This window comes from Staurois parvus, unplaced genomic scaffold (assembly GCF_062004578.1).
Source record: "Staurois parvus isolate SC_StPar_1 unplaced genomic scaffold, SC_StPar_1.0 ptg001418l, whole genome shotgun sequence".
In the NCBI taxonomy this organism is placed as follows: domain Eukaryota; kingdom Metazoa; phylum Chordata; class Amphibia; order Anura; family Ranidae; genus Staurois; species Staurois parvus.
The window spans coordinates 1,719,978-1,745,685 of NW_028319214.1; the positions used below are offsets into that span (position 1 = coordinate 1,719,978).

The 25,708-nt window shown below is 41.2% G+C and overlaps 1 protein-coding gene across 2 annotated transcripts in view; it reads right to left on the reverse strand.

The window, feature by feature from the left end:
* Positions 1-25,481, reverse strand: part of SBNO1 (strawberry notch homolog 1) — a 72,226-nt gene extending 46,745 nt beyond the window's left edge. The window contains exons 1-10 of one of the 2 annotated variants that reach the window (XM_089662010.1): positions 25,138-25,481; positions 20,573-20,704; positions 14,856-14,960; positions 12,372-12,678; positions 7,276-7,376; positions 3,180-3,267; positions 1,231-1,391; positions 1,004-1,137; positions 509-599; positions 267-428 (exon numbers count right to left, since the gene is read on the reverse strand). In XM_089662010.1, the coding sequence (XP_089518136.1) occupies positions 267-428; positions 509-599; positions 1,004-1,137; positions 1,231-1,391; positions 3,180-3,267; positions 7,276-7,376; positions 12,372-12,678; positions 14,856-14,960; positions 20,573-20,704 (1,281 nt within the window). In that variant the 5' untranslated portion in view covers positions 25,138-25,481. The remainder of the gene's footprint in view (positions 1-266; positions 429-508; positions 600-1,003; positions 1,138-1,230; positions 1,392-3,179; positions 3,268-7,275; positions 7,377-12,371; positions 12,679-14,855; positions 14,961-20,572; positions 20,705-25,137) is intronic. The other variant, XM_089662011.1, reaches the window with a different exon arrangement.
* Positions 25,482-25,708: the final 227 nt, after the last annotated feature.

Consider the following 25,708-nt stretch of genomic DNA (forward strand, 5'->3'; position numbering starts at 1 on the left):
ACGTCACAGGGACCGGAACACAGAAGCCGGATGCCGGCATCAGCCGGAGGAGATGGCCGGGGACACATCGCAGGAGCGCAGGACAAGGTAAGTGCTGGAGGGACTCCCTATGCAGCGCCGCATGGTAAGCCCGAGTGTAGTTAGGGGTTACCGCTTTTGGTACACAAACTTTACCCCGAGCTACACTCGGGAATACCGCCAGGGAGGTTAAAAAGGTGATTGGGAAAGGAAATAAAGACATGAAATCTGGCCAATGAAAAGGATACAACACCATCAAAGTCCTCTCCACACCAATGAAGAAGCTGCTTTAAACGAGTTTTATATTTTCCACCTGATTGACTTTCACCAATCAGAGAAGAATAGGTAGCAAATATAACACCTTTCTTCACACTTCCATTATGTTTTGATGAGATTTTACCATATTTAAACTGTAGAGATAGAAAACAAAAATATTAGTACAAAATCTATAATATAATTACAAACTGTCTAGTGAGTTAATTTGACCAACCTTATTTAAAGAATGAACCTGAATGTTTTTTGCGCCAATATCTCTTAGATCTCTTTCTGCATCATACTTTAAGTCATTTGACACGCTAAACCTGCAGAACAAAAACAGTTTATGTGGAAACAAAATCCAAGCATACTCGAGCTATCTACCCTATCGCATTAGCATTACCATGTCCATGACATCTTAAAATAAAGGTGCACAGCAAACGTGGCTAACAGTCCAGTACATGTCAGGAACCGGTCTTTCGGTTCGGGTGTATAGCCAACTATTCAACAGAAGCCAGTCCAATGACCAGCTTCTGCAGAAAGTGCATACTGGACCACCAGCACTTTATCAGTGTATTCTGGAGGGGAATGGGGGTGCCCCTGTCAGAATACAACACAAGTGATGTTGATGCAGCTGAAGAAAAAAAAACCCACACGGCCTGTTTGTTAACAGCTTTAAAGGCAGGATCTAGTGAATTTATAACAAGAGGTGGGGAAATATTTAACTTACCATAGCGACCTTTTCCTACTGAGCAAATAATTTTCAAATATGATTCCAGCAATGGTTCTTCCCTTCCCAACTCCTGCACCATCACCGATTAAAAATCCAGCTCTCTCACCATTAGGAAGAAAGGTTTCATGTTGCTTTGTAAAGATAAAAAAATAATGCAATGTCAACAAAAAGGTAGACAGACAAAAAAAAGTTCACCTTGTGTCACATATTGCCAAGTAACCAACCTGTGCAGCATAAGTTACAGCTTCTAACTGCAGAGCCGATAGCCAGCCATGGTCAATGGATTCCTCAGGGATAGAGGTCTGAAACCAAACGTCTGGTGGTGTCACACTGGACAGGGAGCTGGTTTCTACAACAGGATCAGGATGTCGCAGTCCAACTTTAACTAATATGAGGGGGGAGTAAAATAAATAAATAAATAAATGCAGTGTCATGCAAGTTTTTAGTCAACTAGAACTTACTAATGGGTAATAAACCATCTCTTATGTGAGGGAAGGGCACTTAAAGCAAAACTAAACCTACCTGTTGACCGTCAAGAAAGCTACCATCTTAGCCTCTGTTTAATCTGCAGTTAACATGGTGCTGCATGTGATCAGCTATGACACCATTCATTTGAGAACTTAAAAGTTTGGTTGAGAGCTAACATAAGCGCACTAATGACAGGAATCAATCAAGGCATGCCTTAAATGGAATGGTGGGTTTAGTTCTTATTTAAGGGCTGGTTCATACAGTGAGCTGCATGGTACTCCGGTGCCATGCGATCCTGTGCAGGCAAACACACGTGCATTCTGAACACAGTGTGGGAAACCTGCGTGGAATTGCAGGTTTCCCACACCACGTTGTGGTGTGTATAGCCCCTAAAACAAAAGCTCAACCAAAGAATAATAGCCAGCACGAAGTACACTAATAAAACGCTTCATGACTAAAATTAAGGAGCTGCCACTGCTGAGCTTCTGAAAATACTAGTTGCTTAGCTCATGTACTAGACATGTGGCTTCAATACTTGCAGTTACTGAACTAAAATAAGTACCCAGATCAGAAGAGCCAAAAGTCAATGTGTACGCCCACTTATGCACTTAAAATTAAACTAAAACAAAAAGGGCCATGACTGCAAGGCGTTAGGCAAGCTGCACAGTTCTATATTTGTGTAGATAACTCATCCCCCAAAGCTATTACCTGTTGTACCACTCATCTCCCTGCTCCTTTTAAGAGTGTAAGCTCCATGAGCAGGGCCCTCCTAATCCTTGTGTAGTGTATTAAACTGTACTGTCTCCCTTTATATTGTAAAGCACTGTGTAAACTGTTGGCACTACAATAATAATGTTTGCTTTATATAAAAACAGACACTTCTGCAGTTGGAACACAGAATTTAAACTCAATCTGCCCATATCCTTCCATGTCAGGTTTAGTCTCTTATATTAACAAGGTTTTCTGTAAACACAAATATAGTACACATTTCTACGCATAATGTTCAAAATTAGAATGACTCCAGTTTTTCTTGTTGCAGCTTCTCTTGCTTCATTAGAGTACAAGGGCTCAGCAATCTGATGATTTATTAATTAGTGTGAGTGAAGGAGACACAGGAAGCTGCAAGCCTGAAACAGGCCAATACTGGTGTCACCTGCCTTCCTATTCAAAGAGGTGTGGAACTCAGGATGGTCTGAAAAATGTTTAGTATGTAAAAGGATTTTCATATTCTGTTCAAAGGTTAATTATTTAGCTGATGTTTAAAGTTCTGTCTTACAGAATGGTTAAAATAAATATGCAACTATCACAACATCTGTCCTGTGTTCTTTACTGAATTTAAAAGAATAGATGAAGAATCTTCCTCTTTAGGCAACTATGAAACTAAAAACCACTAAAAAGGTGGGTATAAATGTTGAGTTTTTTTTGCGTTTGGATTGAATGAAAAAAACTTGCAGATTCCCACATCAACACAAAAGATGTAGATGCAGGAACCTCTCCCATTGTGTCTTTGTATTCTGAGTACAAAGTCAGAATACACAGATCAGCACTGCATCTGTTGGCTACAAGCGCTGCTCGAATGTGGTTTTCAGGCTTCAACAGAATCAATCAGATAAAACAAAAGCAATAGAAATCATATTCCACCCATAGAAAAGTGGTTTAAAAATAATAAAGCAGTATAAAGATTAACTAGCTAGGAATAACATACGTTTTATTGGCATGTATTCAGCATAGGTCTCTGCATGTCCCATCTCTTCTTCATCTTCTTCCTCTGGTTCATCCTCTTCTTTAACTTTCTGCAAAAAAAATAATAAAATATTTATACCACATACATACATACACAGATTTTGAATGTTTGCCCACTCACAAAAAAATTATCAGTCTAAAAATCAAATGGTAGTTGTATTGTAAGACAGAATAGCAACAAAAAAATTCAAAAGAAATGCATGTCTAACAAATGATGCAGTGATTTGCAGGTTCATGAAGGAAATAAGTATTTGATCCCCTTCACAAAACATGACTTCGTACTTAGTGGCAAATCCCTTGTTGGCAATCACAGAGGTCAGACGTTTCCTGTAGTTGGCCACCACGTTTGCACACATCTCAGGAGGGATTTTGGCCCACTCCTCTGTGGCAGATCCTCTCCAAGTCATTAAGGTTTGGTGGCTGACATTTAGCAACTCGAACTTTCAGCTCCCTCCACAGATTTTCAATTGGATTAAGGTCTGGAGACTGGTTAGGCCATTCCAGGACCTTAATGTGCTTCTTCTTGAGCCACTCCTCTGATGCCTTGGCCATGTGTTTTGGGTCATTGTCATGCTAAAACACCCATCCACGCCCCGGTTTCAATGCCCTGGCTGAGGGAAGAAGGTTCTCATCCAAGATTTGACGGTACATTGCCCCGTCCATCATCCCTTTGATGCGGTGCAGTTGTCCTGTCCCCTTAGCAGAAAAACATCCCCAAAGCAGAATGTTTCCACCACCATTTTTGACAGCTGGGATGGTGTTCTTGGGGTCATAGGCAGCATTCCTCCTCCTCCAAACATGGCAAGTTGAGGCCAAAGGAGCTTGATTTTGGTCTCATCTGAACACAACACTTTCAACCAGTCCTCCTCTGCATCATTCAGATGTTCAGTGGCAAACTTCAGATGGGCCTGGACATGTGCTTTCTTGAGTAGACTGCAGGCAGTGCAGGATTTTAATCCTTGTCGGGTAAATGTGTTACCAATGGTTTTCTTGGTGACTGTGGTCCCAGCTGCCTGGAGATCATTGACAAGATCCTCACATGTACTTCTGGGATGATTCCTCACTGTTCTCACGATCACTGACACGCAACGAGGTGAGATCTTGCATGGTGCACCAGACCTAGGGAGACTGACAGCCGTTTTGTGTTTCTTCCATTTGCGAATGATTGCACCAACTGTTGTCACCTTCTCACCAAGCTGCTTGGCGACAGTTTGGTAGCCCAGTTCAGCCTTGTGTAGGTCTACAATCTTGTCCCTGACATCCTTGGACAGCTCTTTGGTCTTTGCCATGGTGGAGAGTTTGGAATCTGATTGTTTGATTGCTCCTGTGGACAGGTGTCTCTTATACAGGTAACAAAATGAGATTAGCAGCACTCCCTTTAAGGACTGCTTTTAATCTCAGATTGTTACCTGTATGAAAGACACCTGGTAGCCAGAAATCCTGCTGAATGATAGGGGATCAAATACTTATTTCCCTCATGAACATGCAAATCAGTGCATCATTTGTTAGACATGCATTTCTTTTGAATTTTTTGTTGCTATTCTGTATCAGTGTTACAATACACCTACCATTCGATTTTTAGACTGGTCATGTCTTTGTGAGTGGGTAAACATTCAAAATCAGCAGGGGAGCAAATACTTATTTCCGCCACTAAATAAATAATATGCACACACACACACACACACACAAATATACACACAAACATGCATATTCCCAACATACATATACACACAAACATACACACACAGTTAAAAAGAACTACGAAAGATTAGGTAAAAATTATGTATGTTGGATGATAATGAATTTAAACAAAATTTTAGAGAAAAATATTGATGCAAAATTAAAAAAAAGCAAATGCATACAAATCAGCAGATAAGGCGATATAACCAAGACAAATTATACATTTGAGCTTGAAATACATTAGTAGAAAACTCACACAAAATGTTTTAGAACATTTGAATGTTATTTGAAAGTAGTTCAATATTTTGTTTGATTTCAACATTTGATTTTGGATTAAATGGACTTTACCAAATAAAAACCACACACACTGTTAGAAATTAATTAGAAAAAAAGTTTTCCATCAAGCTCCTTAACCTATAGCCGTTTGGCGGCCGCAAAAATGCTGTAGATTTCCGGGGTATACGCCATTTGGTGTCCTCCCGCACATGTGCAGTTCGCGCGGTTGCAGAGCCGCGCAATCTGTCACCGGCCGTGTACCTCGGACACGGCCGATGACAGATCTGAGTACCGGCCCCCGTTGCTGGTACCATGTGACCTGCTGTGACCAATCACAGCAGGTCACATGACAGTTGTATACAATGGATGGCTTCATTCATGCCATCCATTGTATACTAGTGCCTAGCTGTGAATGGTCACAGCAGGTCACATGCACATGTCATGTGATTAGCTGTGGCCAAATCACAGCTAAGCACAAAAAAAAAAAAAAAAAAAAAAAAAAACCCACCTGAATGAATCGATGTCATTCAGGGAAATGCTTGCTTATAGCAAAGTAATTCTTTGCTATAAGCAAATTGTGTTTAAAAAAAAAAAAAAAAAATACTGATCACTTCCCCAAAGTAGTACAATGTTACTATTAACATTGTACTACTTTGGTCATAGTAAAATATGAAAAAAAAAAAATCTTAAACAAAATGTAATAAAAAAAAAAAAAAAAAAAAAAATATATATATTTTTTTTTTTTCATACTGTCACTAGTCAGTGTCCCTGTTCACCGCTATGCCAGTTATATAACGCTGTACTGCACTGGTGACAGTAGGTAAAAAAAAAAAAGTGAAAATATTTTAAATTTTTTCATTTTCCGAAAAATGACAAAAAAAAAAAAATACAACTTCAAAAAAACTCGCCATTCCTCCTATGAAGTACGTTGGACTGTCTACTCTGCAAAAAGGGGTCATTTGGGGATATCTGTACTATTCTGACTTTCTTAGACCTCAAGAAATTAGATTGGCTGTCAGTACTTCAGGATTGATTAATTTTCAGATCTATACCATAGTTTGTGAACTCCATAAAACTTTCCTACAAACTAAATAATACATCCTAATTTGGGTTATTTTCCCCAAAGACATGTAGCAGAATACATCTTGGCCTAAATTTATGAACAATTATTTATTTGTAAACTTTTATAACAGAAACAAAGAAAAACGTGTTTTTTTTCAAAATTTCTGGTCTTTTTTTTGTTAATTTAGCAAAAAATAAAAACCCCAGCGGTGATTAAATACCACCAAAAGAAAGCTCTAGTTGTGTGAAGAAAATTATAACATTTTAGTTTGGGTACAGTGTTGTATGACTGCGCAATTTTCATTCAAAATGTGAGCGCTGAAATGTAAAAACTGGCCTGGGCAGGAAGGTGTAAAATCGCCCAGCTCCTCACTATGGTCAAAAAAAAAAAAAAAAAAAAAAAAAAAAAAAAAAAAAAAACACCCCAAGAACATTGATTTGACCCCACTAATATTTAAAGAAAAGTTACAAAATGTGCTTATGACAACAAAGTGTCAAAAGGAAATTCTACTAGTGTATACCCAGTTTAAATTTTTATATATCTATATAATAATTTTTATATTATAGTGCAACTCCACTTTTTATCTTTAATATTTGTTTAATGCCCTATCCCCCTCTGCCTGGTACAAAAGAAACCGCTTTACCTTCACCTCTATACACTCTAGCGATTTCCCGAGCTTCCACCTCTGTACAGCACTGGCAATTCTCTTTGGGCAGAATGAGAGTTGTGTAACTCTGCCCATTTCCAGTGAGCCCAGTCTGTTTACACTACCCCCCTGGCGGGCAAGTTTACAGTACTCCAGGACTGAGCAACCCTCATGTGAGCTCTGCTAAATTCAGTTTAAAAAAAAAAAAACACACCACACCTGTGCCCCTCAATCTGGACACGGACGGACGGACACACTTTTGTATATAGCCCAGGAGAGGCGAGACTCATGTATTTTGTATTTACTTGCCCGTAAGCAGAGTTCATAACCCAGAAGTCTTTTGCATCCAAAATGAACAATGAGTAATCAGATTTACAATTTCACTCAACTTACATTAGTTGGTGAAAAACTTCTCATCTTAAGGTCATCATTGATCCAAATTCTTGTCACTTCCTTATTAGTAATATCTTTTTTTGCACCATTTAGTAGATCAGCTGTAACACAATGTCAAGCATTGGGAAAAAAAAAAAAAAGTGAACAAAATGAAGTTTTCAAGGAGCAGTAACCCACCATTTTCATTACCCAGAAAATATATTGTTTTAGTTGTTTACATCTACCCCTTCCATGCATAGGTTTACCTTTCACAGTTGAAGAAAAAAAGCTAAGTTAAAATGGCCCATGGTACCATTTCCCAAAGTAGTCAGCTATGCTTTCAGTTGGTACACAGGCGTGGGTCAGCATCTTTTATTCCTAATATACTATTCAGGTGATCTGCTTCTGGGCCTACCCATCTAAAATGGAATTTTTTTTTTTTGCAGGAAGGGGAGAGATGACAACACTACAGATAAGACCAATGTTCACCAGGAAAAACCACGTGAATAAACAGCAATCATGAGGTTGTGCAAACAAAGCCTACACCCAAAATAAATGACTTACCTGGTTTGGTGGCACATACCACCTTTGGAGAAAATATTAAAATTTCTGAAACAAACAATGTATTTTTCAATGCTGCAAAAACAATGTGGTTCCAGCAAATATGCACACGTAGTACAAGTTATGACAACCACGCAATATATAAAGTTCAACTATTGTATATTAAAGGACTACAAATATACAAATGTGGATGAAAAACTATCACTTATTTTTACCATCCCCTAAGCATTCTACAGATGAGGACCACATTACCATATCTACTCCTCCCACTGATGCCATTTAAACCTATCCAGAGTGTCACCCTTGTAGTTGGATTCTTAAATTCTTACATGATCCAGTCAAAGGCCAATTCCAACATGTTACACCCATATTTAGTGCCAAGCGAGACCCCCCCCCCCCCCCCCCCCAACCATGGCAGACAGACTTGAAGCTCTCAATGTCACAAAGTTCATTGACACTTCCTCCAGTTCTACAACCTAAAAGCCCATACTGCAGTACAGAGAGAGCTGGTGGAAGAATAGTCTGCTGGAGCCTGGGCACAGTGCTTTGCAGACTCCTATGCGGAAAATTTTTTTTCAGCGGACGTTTTGTGTATTAAACTTTTTTTTTTTTTTCTTCAAACGATAGACTTGGCCTTTAAAACCAAGTCACTAATAAAGTAGCAACTGGATAAGGCTTATGACTAAGGTGCAGTGATCTACCAGATTCTTAGCCCATGATGCATGAAATGTGTTATGCAAGATATTTTGACTGAAGAGTTTTGCATTACATGAACAGACTATTTTTGCAATAACATTTAACAAACTTTAAGCAAGAACATTTAACATGATATACAGTCAGGTCCATAAATAATGGGACATCAACACAATTCTAACATTTTTGGCTCTATACACCAGCACAATGGATTTGAAATGAAACGAACAAGATGTGCTTTAACTGCAGACTGTCAGCTTTAATTTGAGGGTATTTGCATCTAAATAAGGTGAACGGTGTAGGAATTACAACAGTTTGCATATGTGCCTCCCACTTGTTAAGGGACCAAAAGTAATGGGACAGAATAATAATCATAAATCAAACTTTCACTTTTTAATACTTGGTTGCAAATCCTTTGCAGTCAATTACAGCCTGAAGTCTGGAACGCATAGATATCACCAGACGCTGGGTTTCATCCCTGGTGATGCTCTGCCAGGCCTCTACTGCAACTGTCTTCAGTTCCTGCTTGTTCTTGGGGCATTTTCCCTTCAGTTTTGTCTTCAGCAAGTGAAATGCATGCTCAATCGGATTCAGGTCAGGTGATTGACTTGGCCATTGCATAACATTCCACTTCTTTCCCTTAAAAAACTCTTTGGTTGCTTTTGCAGTATGCTTTGGGTCATTGTCCATCTGCACTGTGAAGTGGCGTCCAATGAGTTCTGAAGCATTTGGCTGAATATGAGCAGATAGTATTGCCCGAAACACTTCAGAATTCATCCTGCTGCTTTTGTCAGCAGTCACATCATCAATAAATACAAGAGAACCAGTTCCATTGGCAGCCATACATGCCCACGCCATGACACTACCACCACCATGCTTCACTGATGAGATGGTATGCTTAGTATCATGAGCAGTTCCTTTCCTTCTCCATACTCTTCTCATCACTCTGGTACAAGTTTATCTTGGTCTCATCTGTCCATAGGATGTTGTTCCAGAACTGTGAAGGCTTTTTTATATGTCGTTTGGCAAACTCTAATCTGGCCTTCCTGTTTTTGAGGCTCGCCAATGGTTTACATCTTGTGGTGGACCCTCTGTATTCACTCTGGTGAAGTCTTCTCTTGATTGTTGACTTTGACACACATACACCTACCTCCTGGAGAGTGTTCTTGATCTGGCCAACTGTTGTGAAGGGTGTTTTCTTCACCAGGGAAAGAATTCTTCAGTCATCCACCACAGTTGTTTTCCGTGGTCTTCCGGGTCTTTTGGTGTTGCTGAGCTCACTGGTGCGTTCCTTCTTTTTAAGAATGTTCCAAACAGTTGTTTTGGCCACGCCTAATGTTTTTTCTCTCTCTGATGGGTTTGTTTTGTTTTTGCAGCCTAATGATGGCTTGCTTCACTGATAGTGACAGCTCTTTGTTGCTGTCAACTCTCAAGATGAGATCCAGATTGCAAATAGCACACTTGAAATTAACTCAGGACCTTTTATCTGCTCATTGTAATTGGGATAATGAGGGAATAACACACACCTGGCCATGGAACAGCTGAGAAGCCAATTGTCCCATTACTTTTGGTCCCTTAACAAGTGGGAGGCACATATGCAAACTGTTGTAATTCCTACACCGTTCACCTGATTTGGATGTAAATACCCTCACATTAAAGCTGACAGTCTGCAGTTAAAGCACATCTTGTTCATTTAGTTTCAAATCCATTGTGCTGGTGTATAGAGCCAAAAATGTTAGAATTGTGTCGATGTCCCAATATTTATGGACCTGACTGTAGATAGCAATTCTATGTGAAGAGTGCACAGAAACACTTGATTAATGCCAGAACTCTCCTGCCATAGGTAGTGCTACAGAACCTGGTAGCCATCTGCGTGAGGCCCAGGTACTGTGAGTTTTGCTGCTTTTTTGTGGACCCCTCAAAAGAATTACTCCCATTGTAATTGGCACAGGCTGGTATCAGGACACCTAATCTGATACATTTGCCTATTCACCGCCCTTCTGTCACTCGCCATGCAACACTCACCCACCACACTGTTCTGTATGAGCCCACAAAAGATACTTGGTACTTAAGGGGTATGGAAGAATTTTTTCCCCTCTTTCCAAGATGCAGTGCTCAACCAATTACTAGGCCCAAAACCTCTTGTGAGTGAAGGTAGAAGATTACAAACCCTGTGTATGCTCCAACAGGATTGTATGCTACTCAGGGATTTGGCAGATGGACATAGGAAACGCAGGTATCTGTGGGTGGAAGTGGTGGCCTATCAAGAAATTCTGCCACTTGTACCAGCAGAATTAAATGTCACTTCCAGTGGAGTAAAAGATATCAAACGGATACTGCTCGGATTTACAACATAGTGCTGTCACGCAGATGTGTAAAACTATAGTTCAGCATTTGATTTCCTTTATTAAAGGTTTTAAGAAACAGTATTACACCATGGAAGATTGTTTATTTACATATTGATGGTGTTTGACGGACATGGAGGAAAGCCTGCAGAAAGTACCGGGTATTGAAGTGACCTGCTGGGACAGTATAAAGCAAAATTAGACCTGTATAGGTCTAATAAGAAGGTGAGCAGTGAATATACAAAATCGGTGAACACATCACTGCATGGTGTGGATATTTAGTCACTAATGGTGCATGGATGAATCAAGAATTTCGGCACGCAGCTGGGATACATAGAACAGTGATTATTGCACAGAAGAATATTTGTGGACTCTTGTGCTGTGTATAGTCATCTTTTGCACTGCATGCTTCATTTACAGCACTGGAAGTCTGGTCTAAACGCCCTTATAAAATCCATTTTATGAATTTAGCCTGAAGTGTTGGTAAGATTATTTGTAGACTGTTGCACTGGGTGCTTTGTTTATAAGGGATTCTTGCACTGTGTTTTATTTACAGCACTGGGAGTTTGGTCTTTATTCCCTCAATTTTATTTACAGCAACTGAATTTTTTTTTTTCTTTTGATACAGCACCAGACACATTATGCCCCTGAAGTGCCTCCTCTCAGCCACCAGATACTCTCCTGAACGCCTGTCTTCCAGCACTGTGAGGGTTAAGTGCAGCCTATGGTACCAAGAAAAGTTGGACTGCACACCCATCCCCTTCCACCCTCTTCACAGAACATGAATTACAACACTCTCACAATGCAGTTTTCTGTGAATGGACTGGAATCCATAAATTCAAATGCTCCATCACCCATTCATACAAGATGCATTGCAGGAAGAGAGAAGAAACTCCTCGATGTCACCAGAACTAGTGTTCCCACAGGATTTCCCCTCTATTGCTGTTCTGGTAATTTAAAATTTGGGATTTTCTCTTAGTTTCATTCTCGGTGACAAACAGGACAAATACAGAGGGTGAATCTCCCAAACAAGGAAACAGACAACAATAGAAACCTGACAGATGTTATTATCCCTCTACTATCTAAATTAAAAAAAATTGTTATATCTTGAAAACCTCATGCCTTTAGGACATACCTATACGTCAAGTGGAAGTGGTTATATCAGGATCATGCAATTACACCAAAATTCTGGTATCAAAATTTGCAGGGGGAGATAGGTTTTCCCGTAGAAGTGGTCCGAGCAGTTCTAAGCCACTCAATCACTTTTACAAGGTGCGGAAGGGGGCCCACCTTGCCCACCACAGTTATCGGGACCTCCAGTGTGATTGGGGAGACACCAGGACTGCTGCATCCTGTGTGGCCAGCTGCAGACGAAGGGAACAATTCAAGAATACCAAGATAATACAAACCTTATTGCAAAGATTATTAGTTTGCCCATGGGGGAGGTTAGGATCATAAGTTATTAACAAAATAAAAATAGAACTTAAAATATTAGAAGTAAAAGTAGGTGATACTTACTTGCTGCTGTTGCAACTGGCTGTGCAATGTTTGCAGGTGGTTTCAGTTTCATTAATTTATTTAGACTGCTATTTTTTAGTAGATCCTTCAGCTGAATTTGTTCTTTTGTTGGTGCAGAAGTCACAGTGGCCTGCACTACGGGGGCAGCTGTGGATGGCCTTGTTGTAGCACTTGTTTGAAGGATTTTTGTTACTGTAATAGTCTGTCGTGTGGTAGTAACAGGTGGTGTCTTTGCCATCACTATTGTGTTGCCAAGTGTTGGCAACTGGTTAATTTGATTCAGAACAAATGTTGTTGTTGATGGAGGCTGAAAAAACAATAGTCAACATTTTTTAAAGAATTGTCTTTAAAGTTTCTAAAGTTTCAAGCCAACCTGAAAATTAAAATTACCTTAATTGTTCATGTTCTCAGATATTTGTACACTACCACAAAAGGGAGGGAAAGGCAAATTGGTATTTCATGCACACTAAAGTACAATGACCTTTCCCTATCAGTAAACAGACACTCATGAGCTTTAGTGTAACCTGTTGCAATACACTTTTGCAAAAAGCATGTGGAAATGCGTATGAAAGTAGGTCAGGGAAGCAATGGAAGGGTAATAGAAATAAATCAGGGTATTACAGTAAAATATTATGGACAATGACTTATTCAACCAGCAATGCATACATTGCAGTGATAACAGTTCTCAAACAGAATTCATATTTCTTGGATTTGTTGTCTGCACACCAAAATCTGATTGGTTGCAATAGGTTACAGCTCTACACAATTAATCTGTGTACTATTTTACCATATAGCCAAGCCTGTTTCCAGGCTTCCAAGTTATAAACGAGAACATAAGAAATTAAAATGTTTATCAAAAACACTGTACCACCTACAGGTGACGTGGCTAAAAGGTTGATTACAGTGCTTTCAAATGCATCAATCCAACACTTATAAGGCAATGGGGACTCACAAATATGGTTAACAGACTGGTTTCCCTCAATCTTGCCAACAAAATAACCCCTCAAACTACTGCACCATTCAATGTAAAGGCCACCACAAAGATTGGTCAAACATGCAAATGATTTGACTTCTCCCAGCACTTCTTTAAGCATGTATGTCACATCAGGTGACCATTTACGTTTGGATAAATGCACACCCATTTGTGCACAATTGCACTGGTAGAACAGGCTGCACATGGCAGGAATTCCAATTCATTTCTAATGGGTGTCCAATACACATTAGCACAGTAAACACCACACCTGACCATTTAATGTACCATAACACATACATGTGAATATAAGTGCACTATGTTGGGTGTGTTGGCCAAAATCAGTTGGGTATATTTCTTGGTGCATGGAAACTCATTAGGGCACACCATGGGCACAGGATACGCCTTCCACGCACACAGGTGTAAACAGGACATATAGGTTTAAGAAATAAGTGAAAGTGGTTGTAAAGGCTTATGTTTACCTTCATGCATTCTATGCATGAAGGTAAAAAACCTGTGTGCAGTAGCCCCAATACTTACCTGAGCCCTGTCACAATTCAGAAATGTGCATAACAGCTGCGCACCCCCCCAAAGACTCACTCTCCTCATTGCCTGAGACAGCAGCGGCAGCTGTCAATCACAGCCAGTGAGCCAATGATGAGAAAGAGGGGGAGAAGCAGAGACGTACCTCTGTGTGTGAAAGGTGCCCCCACAGCAAGCGGCTTGCTCTGGGGGCATACGGGAGGAGGAAGGGACCAGAAGCACCGGCAGGGAACCCGGAAGAGGAAGCTCGGGGCTGCCCTGTGCAAAATCACTGCACAGAGCAGGTAACGAAGTGATATTAACCCCTTGGCGCCGGAGCCTCCCAGCCCTTTAAGGGTTTCAGAAGCCAGGAGGCAGGGGAGGGGTTTAGGGTCATGTGACTGCTGTGACACGCCATCACATGATCGGCAATGGTCCCGATCGAAAGAGGAAACTGGGACCTTTCCGTGAGTACCGGACATGTCTGCTGGGAGCGTGCGCTCTCAGCTGATATGTTCTTTTTATAATACAATGCAAATGTACGGCCGCTCGTCATCTAGGCCCAGACGCCGGGAGGCCACACATTTGCGTTCGGCCGGCGTGAAGGGGTTAAAGGCATTTTTTTTTTTTTAAATGTAAGTGTTCTGCAGAGCATAAGGTTCCATTGACGCAAGACTGTTACCTAATCTGGTTTAAAACAGTTCATCAAGGGACTGCCATCTAATGCAGAGGGGCACCTAAATGAACTGCTGTACACTTCCATGATCAATAAAACAATATTCTACCTACAATTATATATCTTTCCATTTACAGTTTGCATGCACTATTTTGCACAATGCCAACTGCAACAATAGTGCAAAAGTGAAAAGTTTCAATGGGGCTGCAGAGGGACGGCTTTAACCATTCTCCACTTAAATAACATTAAAAAAAAAAAAAAAAATAGTATTTGGTTTTATGACAAGGTTAAGCAGAAAATTAGAAAGAAGCCTTACCCGGACATTCAGCAATGCTGGGGTTGTTACAGACAGTGCTTCTTGTTTTACAGAAACTGATGCTTCACTCTCTTTGTTTCCACTTAAAGCACCAATTGGCACAGACTGGTGGAAAATGAAATTTAAAAAAAAAATATATATATATAGGATAAAAATACAGAATTTGCTTAGGTTTATAAACATAAAATTAACATTTTATGGTCAAGCTGGTAGACATTTGCAAGTGTAATAGTCACCTGACTTTTAGCACTGTAAATAGAAAAATTTACACTCTAGCTTAACATTTGTTCCAATTGCCCTTTTTGTTGTGTCCTACTGGAGACATTTCCCTATACTTTCTGTCCCAAAAATACAAGAGGTGGGATAGGAATTCACCATTAGCCTTCGTGCACACAGGACGTTTCACCAACTCTCCTAGAAAGTCATTCCTCATGGCAGCAGCATTTTGGCAGAAAAAAAAAAAAAAAAGCTTGCCGCTTGTAGGAGTGTATAACACATTTAGACGTGACAAGTGGCCGGCTGTTAATTTGATTGGGTGGAATATTAATTTATTCTAGCCATGAATTAAAGTGTTACTAAACCCATGACCCTGCTTTCACTATATCTGGTCTCTCAAACTACACAGAACATTGACGTGCAATTATTTTAGTAAATATAAACTGCTAAATAGCTTTTCTCATCAGCAGTTAGAGCAGTCTTGTGACTTAGTGTCCAGCCAAGCACATATTAAAGCTTGTAGGGGAAGTTTTCATTTTGCTCTAAAAAAAAAAAAAAAAAAAAACTAGCAATACAAACAAAACTAAGCATGTGCAGAGTGTCTCCACACAACATATTTTATCAGAAGAGGGGGACACTAGAAGAAGGGGGGGAATCAGAAGACAGGATCAAACAGCATTTTTAGACAATGTAGAGGATTAACCCCTTAGCAGGGATGTTCAATTCCTATTGCCCGACACCTGGGACATGTAGTTTTGGCATCAGGCAGGTACTTATTTTTTCTACCTTTAGTCCTGCTGCGGGCATGCAGCGTGCTCATCTGTCAGGTGGAAGCATTCCGATTGCTTCCACACAGTGCCAGCCTCTGTGTACCGCATTGCATTCAATAGAGCACAGGGGAGAAATGCAGGATCTTTTAGACCCTGGATGCCTCAATAAAGAGAACCTGTCACAAAAAAATCATCACTTTGTCCCCTATGTGATGGAAAAAAAAAAAGTAAAAAAAAAAGTTTTTTTTTTAATTGTAAAAAAAAATGAAAGTTACACCAAAGCACATACCAACCCCCCCACCCCCACATATACACAAGTACAAACGTAAAAGCACACGCTGGGGCGCCTACGCATGAAAACGTCGATTGTGATACATGTTACATATCGCCGCACACGCTAGAATGAGAGCAATAATTCTAGCACCAGACCTCCTTCGTAACACTAAACTGATGACCTATAAGGGGCTTTAAAAAAAAAAAAAAAAAAGCGCTGACCTACAGAAAATATAGGTACTCACGTTCGTTGCCTTTCACAAGTGCGCACCAATTTAAGGTTTGACAAGTTAGATATCCATTTACTCGCTGCAACCTAATCTTTTATACTTTACAAAAAATAGGGTAATTTATTGCTTTTTTGTGCCCTAAAATTAACTTGCTTGTATTTTTTACTGAAATTTTTCGGTAATATCAACCAACATGAAAAATTGGAACTATCACTATTTTACTCTCTAAAGTCTCTGCTTTCAGAAAATATACCATGTTTGGGGGTTATGTGTAATCTTCAGGCCTAAAATGATTTTTTAAACTTGTGCAAAAAATGTAAAAACAGCTCTGGCAGCAAAAGAGATAAAGGATAAGCCCCGACCCACCCTTTCCTGAGGAGCAGCCAATCGGTGCTCATTACACTGCAAGGTCTCCTCCATCCCTGCTAGCCCTCGGGTGCGGTGCTGGAGAGAGGCAGAGAGGGGAGGAGATAAACATTTAATATTTTTAACATTGCACTGTTTAAGTCACCAAAAAGCCCCTTTTGTTTTTAAACGACCCATACATTCCCAATATCACCTCCGATTTAAATACAGTTTGGTTTAAAAAAAAATGTAAATTTTTTTATCTGGACAAGTAGATTTTCCTGGAAAGTAGCTTTTTCAAAAATTTCCAAGGTTCCCCAGTGAGTATAACAAGCATGCTTTACTGCATTTTACTGTTGTGGGTTTAGGAACACTAACACTGAAGCACTAAACATGCCTAGCACTTAAGCACATTTACAGGCATCAAATGTTTTCATCTGCTAAAAGCACCACTGCTCCTGGGTGCACTGGCAGTGGAGTTTTTTTTGCCTCTCAACTCCTTCAAAAGCCTATGGGTGCAGGGACACAAATGAAAGCAATCAATCTCACCATTCTCGGTGTCATTAAATACTTTTAAGGGCAGAGGAGGGATGTGGGGTCAGATTGCTGTCACAGGCCTATTGCAGTCACAAGGGATGTTTACATTCTTTTGTGACAGCAATAAAAATAAAAATGTAATTTTTTTTCCTAAAGTGACAGTGTGAAGAAAGAAAAAAAAAAAAAAAAAAAAAGAAAATGCCCCCATCCTTGTGTGCAAAGGCATGCACACAGCGAACATCCCACACATTTGAGGTATCACCGCAAAGAGAGATCATGGGCAGTAATTCTAGCAACTGACCTCCTCTGTAAATCTAAAGTGGTAAACTGTAAAGGCTTTTAAAATATCGTCTATGGATAATAAAATTTCACCTTTGCACGGGTGTGCGCAATTTCAAAGCGTGACATGTTTCTCTTTACTTGGCGTAACATCTTTTATATTTTACAAAAAAAAAAAAAGGCAGGAGAGGAGCAGTGTATACAGTGACTTGCTGTCACTATGTCAGTGACAGTTTTTAAATGTAATTACTGGCTTTTTTTTCTCTTCACTATAGTTCACATCATTAGCTTTCACTTTCTCCGAGCTAAAAGACACAAAGATCCCTTTAAGTTTCTTTCCCGAGATAAAAGAAAAAAAAAAAAAAAGCTTCCTTTAGCTCACAGAATTAGCTGTCACTTTCCCAGGAGCTATAGTGAAGAAAAAAAAAAAAAAAAAGCCAGAAACTGCATTTAAAAAGCAGCACTAACATATAGTGATAGCCAGTGAGGAAGCATCTCTGTATACACTGCTCCCTCACTGTATACACTGCTCCTCTCCTGCCCCCTCCTTGCACACACTGCCTCCCCCCCATCCCCTCCCCCCTAAAAAGAGAACCTGTTACTCATATGCTATCACATAGGAGGAGACTATTGGCCCCCTATGTGATAGCAATAAAATCATAAGTTAAAAAAAAATAAAAATATACAAGTAGAAAAATAAAAATAAATTTGGAGCCTCCCCACCCCACATACGCAGACATTTCAGTTCGTTTTTCAGCCACATACATTCTGAATTTTGTGTATCATTTTGCGGCACCAGAATTTTCATTTCGGTGCACCACTAAAAAATACTGATTGTTACATGTAAACAAAGTGCCAAAAAAGGCCTGGTCTTTAAGTGGTTAAAATATAGATTCGATAGTGAAGAGCAAATTTCCTACCAGCTCTCTACTCTACCTCTGTTTTCAGAAAAAAAAAAAAATACATAATGTTATGAGGGTTTTAGGTAATTTTATAGCCAAAATGCAGATTTCAATGTGTGCAAAAAATTCAAACAAATTGCTCTAGAGAGGGAGTGATGAAAGATGGAAATCAATTTTAAGGGTCAGATATTCAGAAAATGCACTATAATAAATTAGTTCCAGTTTTAAAAACAGCAACACAAAATTCTAGGTCATTTTAAAATCCCTAAACGGGGGATTTTAGGAAATGTGTAAACAAACAAAACATGCAAAAGGAAATTCCCACACCCACATAAAGAATTATAAAAATGCATGCAGAAAATGTACGGCGGTGCCAGTATTGATCAATGACACCCCCATACACTAAAAAACACATGCAGGAATCACATGGTTCCACGGCATCATAATCTGAGCATGTATTTTACAAAAGGTTAAATTTACCTTTTTTCTTGCATGAACTGCAAGTACAGCAAACTGCATGCAGAACTGCAAAGGTTAGGCTAAAGCTTCGAAGACTATTACAAAATCTCGACGGCCTAGTCCTTAAAAGGTAGTAATGTACTTTAGTCTTTTCAAGCTTTCAGCGTACTTCAAATATTGTTATTTTTGTCTCCACAATACATCAGTATTTCACAAAAATACGACATACTAAAAATGAAAACTACACAATAGTAAAGAACATTTAAAAACAAATAAAAATGATTGCAAAACTAATTTCTTATCGAATGTCAAAACAGGATCCAATGCCATAATTTGCTTAAAGCATTTATTGTAATTCTACAGTAAACATGTCTAAAGTGTGCCATAACTAAATGTTATAAACATGCTTATCCAATTTAAAAGTACAGTATATTTCTGAGTTTAAGGTGTTGCATAAATAAAGAAAACTGACTAGTGACCTGCAAGACCTCATTTGCACATAGGGGTATGAGATTGTAGAACGTGAACTTCAGATGCATTTCCACACCCGGAGTACAGCCGACCATAGTAATGAAGGTACACAGGTTTGAGCCACGACTTGTAGAAACGCGCTCACGCATATAGCCCTGTAGTCTGCATTCAGGGGCATATGGCTTTATACAAGTAGCGTTGTAAACCCATACATAGCCGTATATAGACATTCAGTACTATGGTAGGCTGTATACAACAGATGTGTAGCCTCGTTCCAGAAATACACCTACAAAAGCTACTTTATATGGCCTTATGATACTAAGTGCACGAGACGTAAAAGTTAAAAGATTCCAAACACTGCTGGGTTGCATGCTTGTTTCAGGTTAGGCTATTTTCATACTGAGCCTTTCAAAAACGCAGTAAGAAAGCATATGCATTTTTGCACCTGTGAAAAAAAGGACATGTTACTCGAAAATGCATAAACACAAAACTGTGGGTGCCTTTTGCCACATTTTTGATGCGCTTTGCATGCATTGTACCAAAAATGCAATAAGCAGGACTTTGAAAAACGCAATGGACCAGCAGCTGACCAGTGTAAAGGAATTTTATAGGAGTCATTGGTCAGGGCGTTCTGCTTCAGATTTTTTTTTTTAAACACAAAAAACTTGAGGGAAAAAAAAAAAAAAAAAAAACAGATCAGTGTGAAAGCAGTCTTGCCCTCCGTTCACAGCACGCTAGACTTTGAAATTGTGCATCTTACAGTGAAGTCGCACGATTTCAAAGTCGGGGGACCGGACGATTTCAGGTGCGATTTGCAAGATATCTGATACAGATGTCTATGCAAATCACACCAAAAGCAGTGCATGTAATACTTTTGAAATCTGTGCAGCTCCGACTAGGTTGGAACCACACAGATATGACTGCTCCAATTGCGGACAATATGGTGCAACTTGGCATGTAATTTGCAAGTCACAGGGCATGCAAACCGCATGCCAAGTCGCATACAGTGTGAACCAGGGCTTAATGACTGAAACTAATGAGGAGGTCAGCAATGGCTGCCTCATTACAGAGTTAAAGGTCACAGAATAGGTACAACAGTATACAATATGTCCAAATGGAACTATGGACTGCAACTTTTTTTTTTTTTTAATTCACATTTGGAAATGAGAAATGTTACAAAAGCCCTATACAGCTACAAGGTAGCAACAAAAGTCATGCACAGTTTCTAAACTTACTTGCTGGGTGATGGGAGCTTGGCTTGGAGCAAGTAGACCTATGTCCAAGGAATCGCCATCAAAAAGGTCATTAGGGCTGATGCCACACTCGCTCAGAGCAGCAAGCAACAAATCCTGATTTGGATCCATCATCTTAAAAATAAAGTGTTAAAGTCACGTATAATACCAACAACACTGGATTTCGACAGACATGAGTGACTAGAGAATTTCAATGGAGACCAGGAAAGGAGGGAAGCCCCCTTTTTAGAGTCAACCCTAAGGCAAAACAGAGGACAAGCACTCCCAATTATTAAACCATCTTACATAAAACTAAAACACTGGCCAACTGTAATGACTGAAAGGTCACAGACAAAATTGTATGCTAAAAACAGATTTCCGACAGAGAGTGCACTATAAGATATAAAAATGACCTAATAAACACTAACCCCCGGTTCACATATATGCGGCCGTGTTTTGCACGGGCACGAGAGCCCATTCATTTGAATGGACTCCCGTGCCATGCAGGGAAGAAGACCCTGCACTTGTTTGTAAAACGCAGCCCGCACGGGAACCGAGGTTCCCAGTACAGTTGCGTTTTCCATTGCGGGCAGCGTGCCATTAGAACTAATGGTACCTGCCCGCGGGTCCGCATTTCTGTCTGCAGGTGCACAGATTTTCGTGCGGATCCACAGCGGCACCACCCGCACAGATGTGAACCTAGGGTAAAGAGTTTTGAAAAACTGACAAACATTCTTACTTGAAATGTATAAACACATGTATATGATTAAGGCTCCATTCACACCTGAGTGTCCCATTAAAATCAATTAAATTGCTCCTGCTCACATCATTATGCTCTATTGCGTGTAGCGTGTCACCTGTTGTGGGAAGAACAGGAGCTTTTTGTGTATATCTAGCCACATAGAATTCAATAACTGTGCCTCAATACGTGCGACACAATCATTTATATGCATGTTTCTCTGCCAAACTAGACTTCAACCTCCTGTCTGAAGCTTACCAAAACATATGTAGAACATGCAAAAATAAGAAAAAAAAAAAAAAAAAAAAACAACAACAAAACACACGTACACATGTGACAAAACTAAAAAAAAAAACCCACACTGGCAAGTTGCCTGAAATACACTATCCTCATGTGTGAATGCAGCCCAAATGCATACCTGTTACATAGTTCTACAATTTAACGTATGTTTTTAGCATACTAGACGACTACAGTTTAGTCAAATATACTAAAGAAATAGCTTCAACAATTCAAATATTCTCAGGGGTGTCCAACCTTTTGGCTTTCCCAAGCCACATTTGAAGAAGAATTGTCTTGGGCAACACATAAAATATACTAACAATAAGGATAGTGGATAAGCAGGAAAGGTCAGGCAAATCAAAAGTGACAATCACTGAAACAGATAACGTACCTTGCTGAGTAATTAAAAAACAAAATATGACGTTTTATTATAAAAGAGGACATTATAAAACCAGTGCAATATTTGACACAGTTTTTGATAAACTAACGCATCATTATCTGGCTCACTGGATGTATTAGCAATTCCCAAGGTGCTCTTCAGATATTTTGATTCTAATTTTGCCCTTCGTGTGCTTCAACTTTGAAAACAGTTGCTCACAAATATAGGTGCTGCCAAGAAACTTGAAATGAATATGGCACGATCGTGAAGAGTTGGGAGATTTTTCTTAGGAGATAAAACTTTTAAAAAGTATAGAGACACTATCAATTTTTCTTCGACTGCATGTGCTCACTAAATGTAAATGCATTTTTTATTAAAAAAAAAAAAAATGGAACAAGAAAAGAACATTTATATTTAAGGCCTTATTCACTGAAATGTTTATTTTCCTAGCAACAGAAAATGCTAAGTGCGGCAAAAACAGGTGTAAATGCGCTACCGCATTTATCATTAGGACATTTATACATTTCTTTGGCCAGAGTACTTGCCACTGAAATGAATAAACGTCCAAGCACTAAACACTGTTAGCTTGCATTTGGCGTTTTCTCTCCTGAACGTCGATTCTTCTGCAAACGTTTGACTGTCCCTAAGCTCTGCTGCTGCTAAACGCTGATAAAAGTGCGCATTTTAGTCCTCATGCTCACTGGACATTTAGCAAACTCTCCTAGAAGTCTTTCTTCCCGGCAGCATTTTGCAGAAAAAAAAAGCCTAACACTTTGTCTAAAGCACATGTTTACAGGCTTCAAGAGCATGGACATTAATTCATTTAATTGGCCAGAACAATCATTTATTCTAATAAAATGAATAAACCCTCAAGTGATAAACATGCCTAGCGTTCATCAGCATCAAGCGTTTTTTCTGCCAAAACGCTGCTGCTCCTGGACACACTGGCAGGTTTTTTTTACTGCCTCAAAACACTGCTAAAAGCCTATGTGTGCATGGGTATATAGGCTAACATGCATGGGAGTTTAAAGGCAGAAAAAAAAAAAAAAGCCTGACGCCCCTAGAAGCAGCTGCACAAATATTCAGTGTGAATGAGGCCTTATTTATTGATTTGAGTTCTGGGGCTTTGGGGAAAAAAAAAAAAAAAAAACACGTTTAGGAACAGCAGTGCGCATGAGGCCTACGTTTGCAATTTTGTGTTGGGCCACAGGTTGGACACCCCTGTTGTGTATAACCTCTATGAGCAGGGCCCTCCTATAATGTGTTGGGCCACAGGCTGAACACCCGTTATACATAACCTCCATGAGCAGGGCCCTTCTATACTGTGCAGAGCCGCAGGTTGGCCACCCCCGTTGTACATAACCTCCATGAGCAGGGCCCTCCTATATTGTGTTGGGCCGCAGGCTGGACACCTGTTATACATAACCTCCATGAGCAGGGCCCTCCTATTCTGTGCAGAGCCGCAGGTTGGACACCCCTGTTGTACATAACCTCCATGAGCAGGGCCCTCCTATATTGTGTTGGGCCGCAGGCTGGACACCCGTTATACATAACCTCCATGAGCAGGACCCTCCTATTCTGTGCAGAGCCGCAGGTTGGCCACCCCTTTTGTACATAACCTCCATGAGCAGGGCCCTCCTATTCTGTGTTTGGCCGCAGTTTGGACACCCCTGTTGTACATAACCTCCATGAGCAGGGCCCTCCTATATTGTGTTGGGCCGCAGGCTGGACACCCGTTATACATAACCTCCATGAGAAGGGCCCTCCTATTCTGTGTTTGGCCGCAGTTTGGACACCCCTGTTGTACATAACCTCCATGAGCAGGGCCCTCCTATGCTGTGTTGGACACCCCTGTTGTACATAACCTCCATGAGCAGGGCCCTCCTATGCTGTGTTGGCCCACAGGCTGGTCACTCCTGTTGTACATAACCTGCATGAGCAGAGCCCTCCTATACGGTGTTGGACACCCCTGTTGTACATAACATCCATGATCAGGGCCCTCCTCTACTGTGTTGGGCCACAGGCTGGACACCCCTGTTGTACATAACCTCCATGATCAGGGCCCTCCTCTACTGTGTTGGGCCACAGGCTGGACACCCCTGTTATACATAACATCCATGATCAGGGCCCTCCTCTACTGTGTTGGGCCACAGGCTGGACACCCCTGTTGTACATAACATCCATGATCAGGGCCCTCCTCTACTGTGTTGGGCCACAGGCTGGACACCCCTATTGTACATAACCTCCATGAGCAGGGCCCTCCTATTCCTTTGTATCAAACTATTTTAATGTCCCACCACATACTGTAAAGTGCTGCTCAAAGGTTGCTGATATATAAATCCTGTATGATAAGGTGCCTGCTGCTGCCTGTGACTACTTCTCTATGTAGGTCAGGATTTGATAATAGGCGATCTGCTCCTCCTTTGTCAGCATGGCACAAAACACGTGTTTCTGCTAAAAATCCTGCAAGTGACCACCAGCAGAGGAAGGTCTGGGAGCCGCCTTCGTCCTGCTGGAGAGGAGGAAGAGAAGGGAAGCCATCCTCACACCTGCACTGTAAAGGTCAGCAGTGGGACATGAGCCCGGACCTCCCCAGCCTTCCTACTACCACGTGTTCACAACATAAACTTCCGGGTTGGGCTGAGATGACTAATGGCGAGTCCTGCGAGCCCGGGGCATCATGTGTGGGGGGTGATGGAGGGCAGAGTACAGCCTGGAGTGGCGCCTGGACTCCGGCCAGCTTCGGGATCACACAAAGGGGGAGGGGGTTGCGGTTCACTTGGTTCAGCCCGGCCACATGTAACTGTCGCCTATCTCTGGACAGGGGGACGTAATGGGGCCTTGGTCAGCTTGGTCCGGACAGAGTATTACAGACGGGAAGTAGTGGAGAGAAGCCGGGACAGTGAGGGGAGCTCGGGCCGCTGAGGTGAACCTGGGATGGGGCAAAGGTGGGTAAATGGCAGGTAGGGCCGGACAGTGACACAGGTGAAGGAGGAACAGACCAGTCATCCCAGGCCAAGTCCCGCACACACCGTACTGTAGCCGCCTCTCCTCACACACGTCAGAGCAGCCAGGAATAAGTCACTAGCATCAGGCCTGGCGGGGCCTCGGCGAGCCCAGTATGAAGAGTCCCGGCTCACTCACATTCCCCCGCCCTCTGTACATACTTACAGTGCTGGTCCCGGAATACTGGTCACTAGGGCGCCTTGTCGCCTCAGAACCGTTGCTCTTGCTCCGTAGCCGCCGCTTTCTACCTCACAGCCGCCATCTTTACCGGGGAAACACCACAGCGCAGCACCACGTGACCCGCTCAGGCCGAGGCCTCTCCACCCGCCCCCACTCAACGGCCGCTGCGCAGCTCTCCCCGCCCGGCCAGCTCCTTTCCTGCCTCTTCCACCTCAGACACGGACCTTCGCCTGGAGCCTGCCGCACGATGCTGCGAATTCTCATTATAATTATTGTTTTGTTAGGTAACACGAAGCAGGAGGCAGTTGGGATCACGTGATGCACCAAGACGCCGCCTTCGTGGAAGTGACGTTGGGTGGGCGGTTAGGCGGCGGGGCTTGTCGTCAAGAGGACACCATTTTGGGACGGTCGCGTCAACAGTAATTTGGGGTGTCATGTGATAGTGGTGCTAGGCGTGTGCTGCTGGGGGCTGACTGAGCCGTCCCTGCGCTCCTATTTCAGGAGGTTGCTCGGCAACAATGGTCAGCCCGCTGGAGAGCTCTCGGCGTCCATTAGT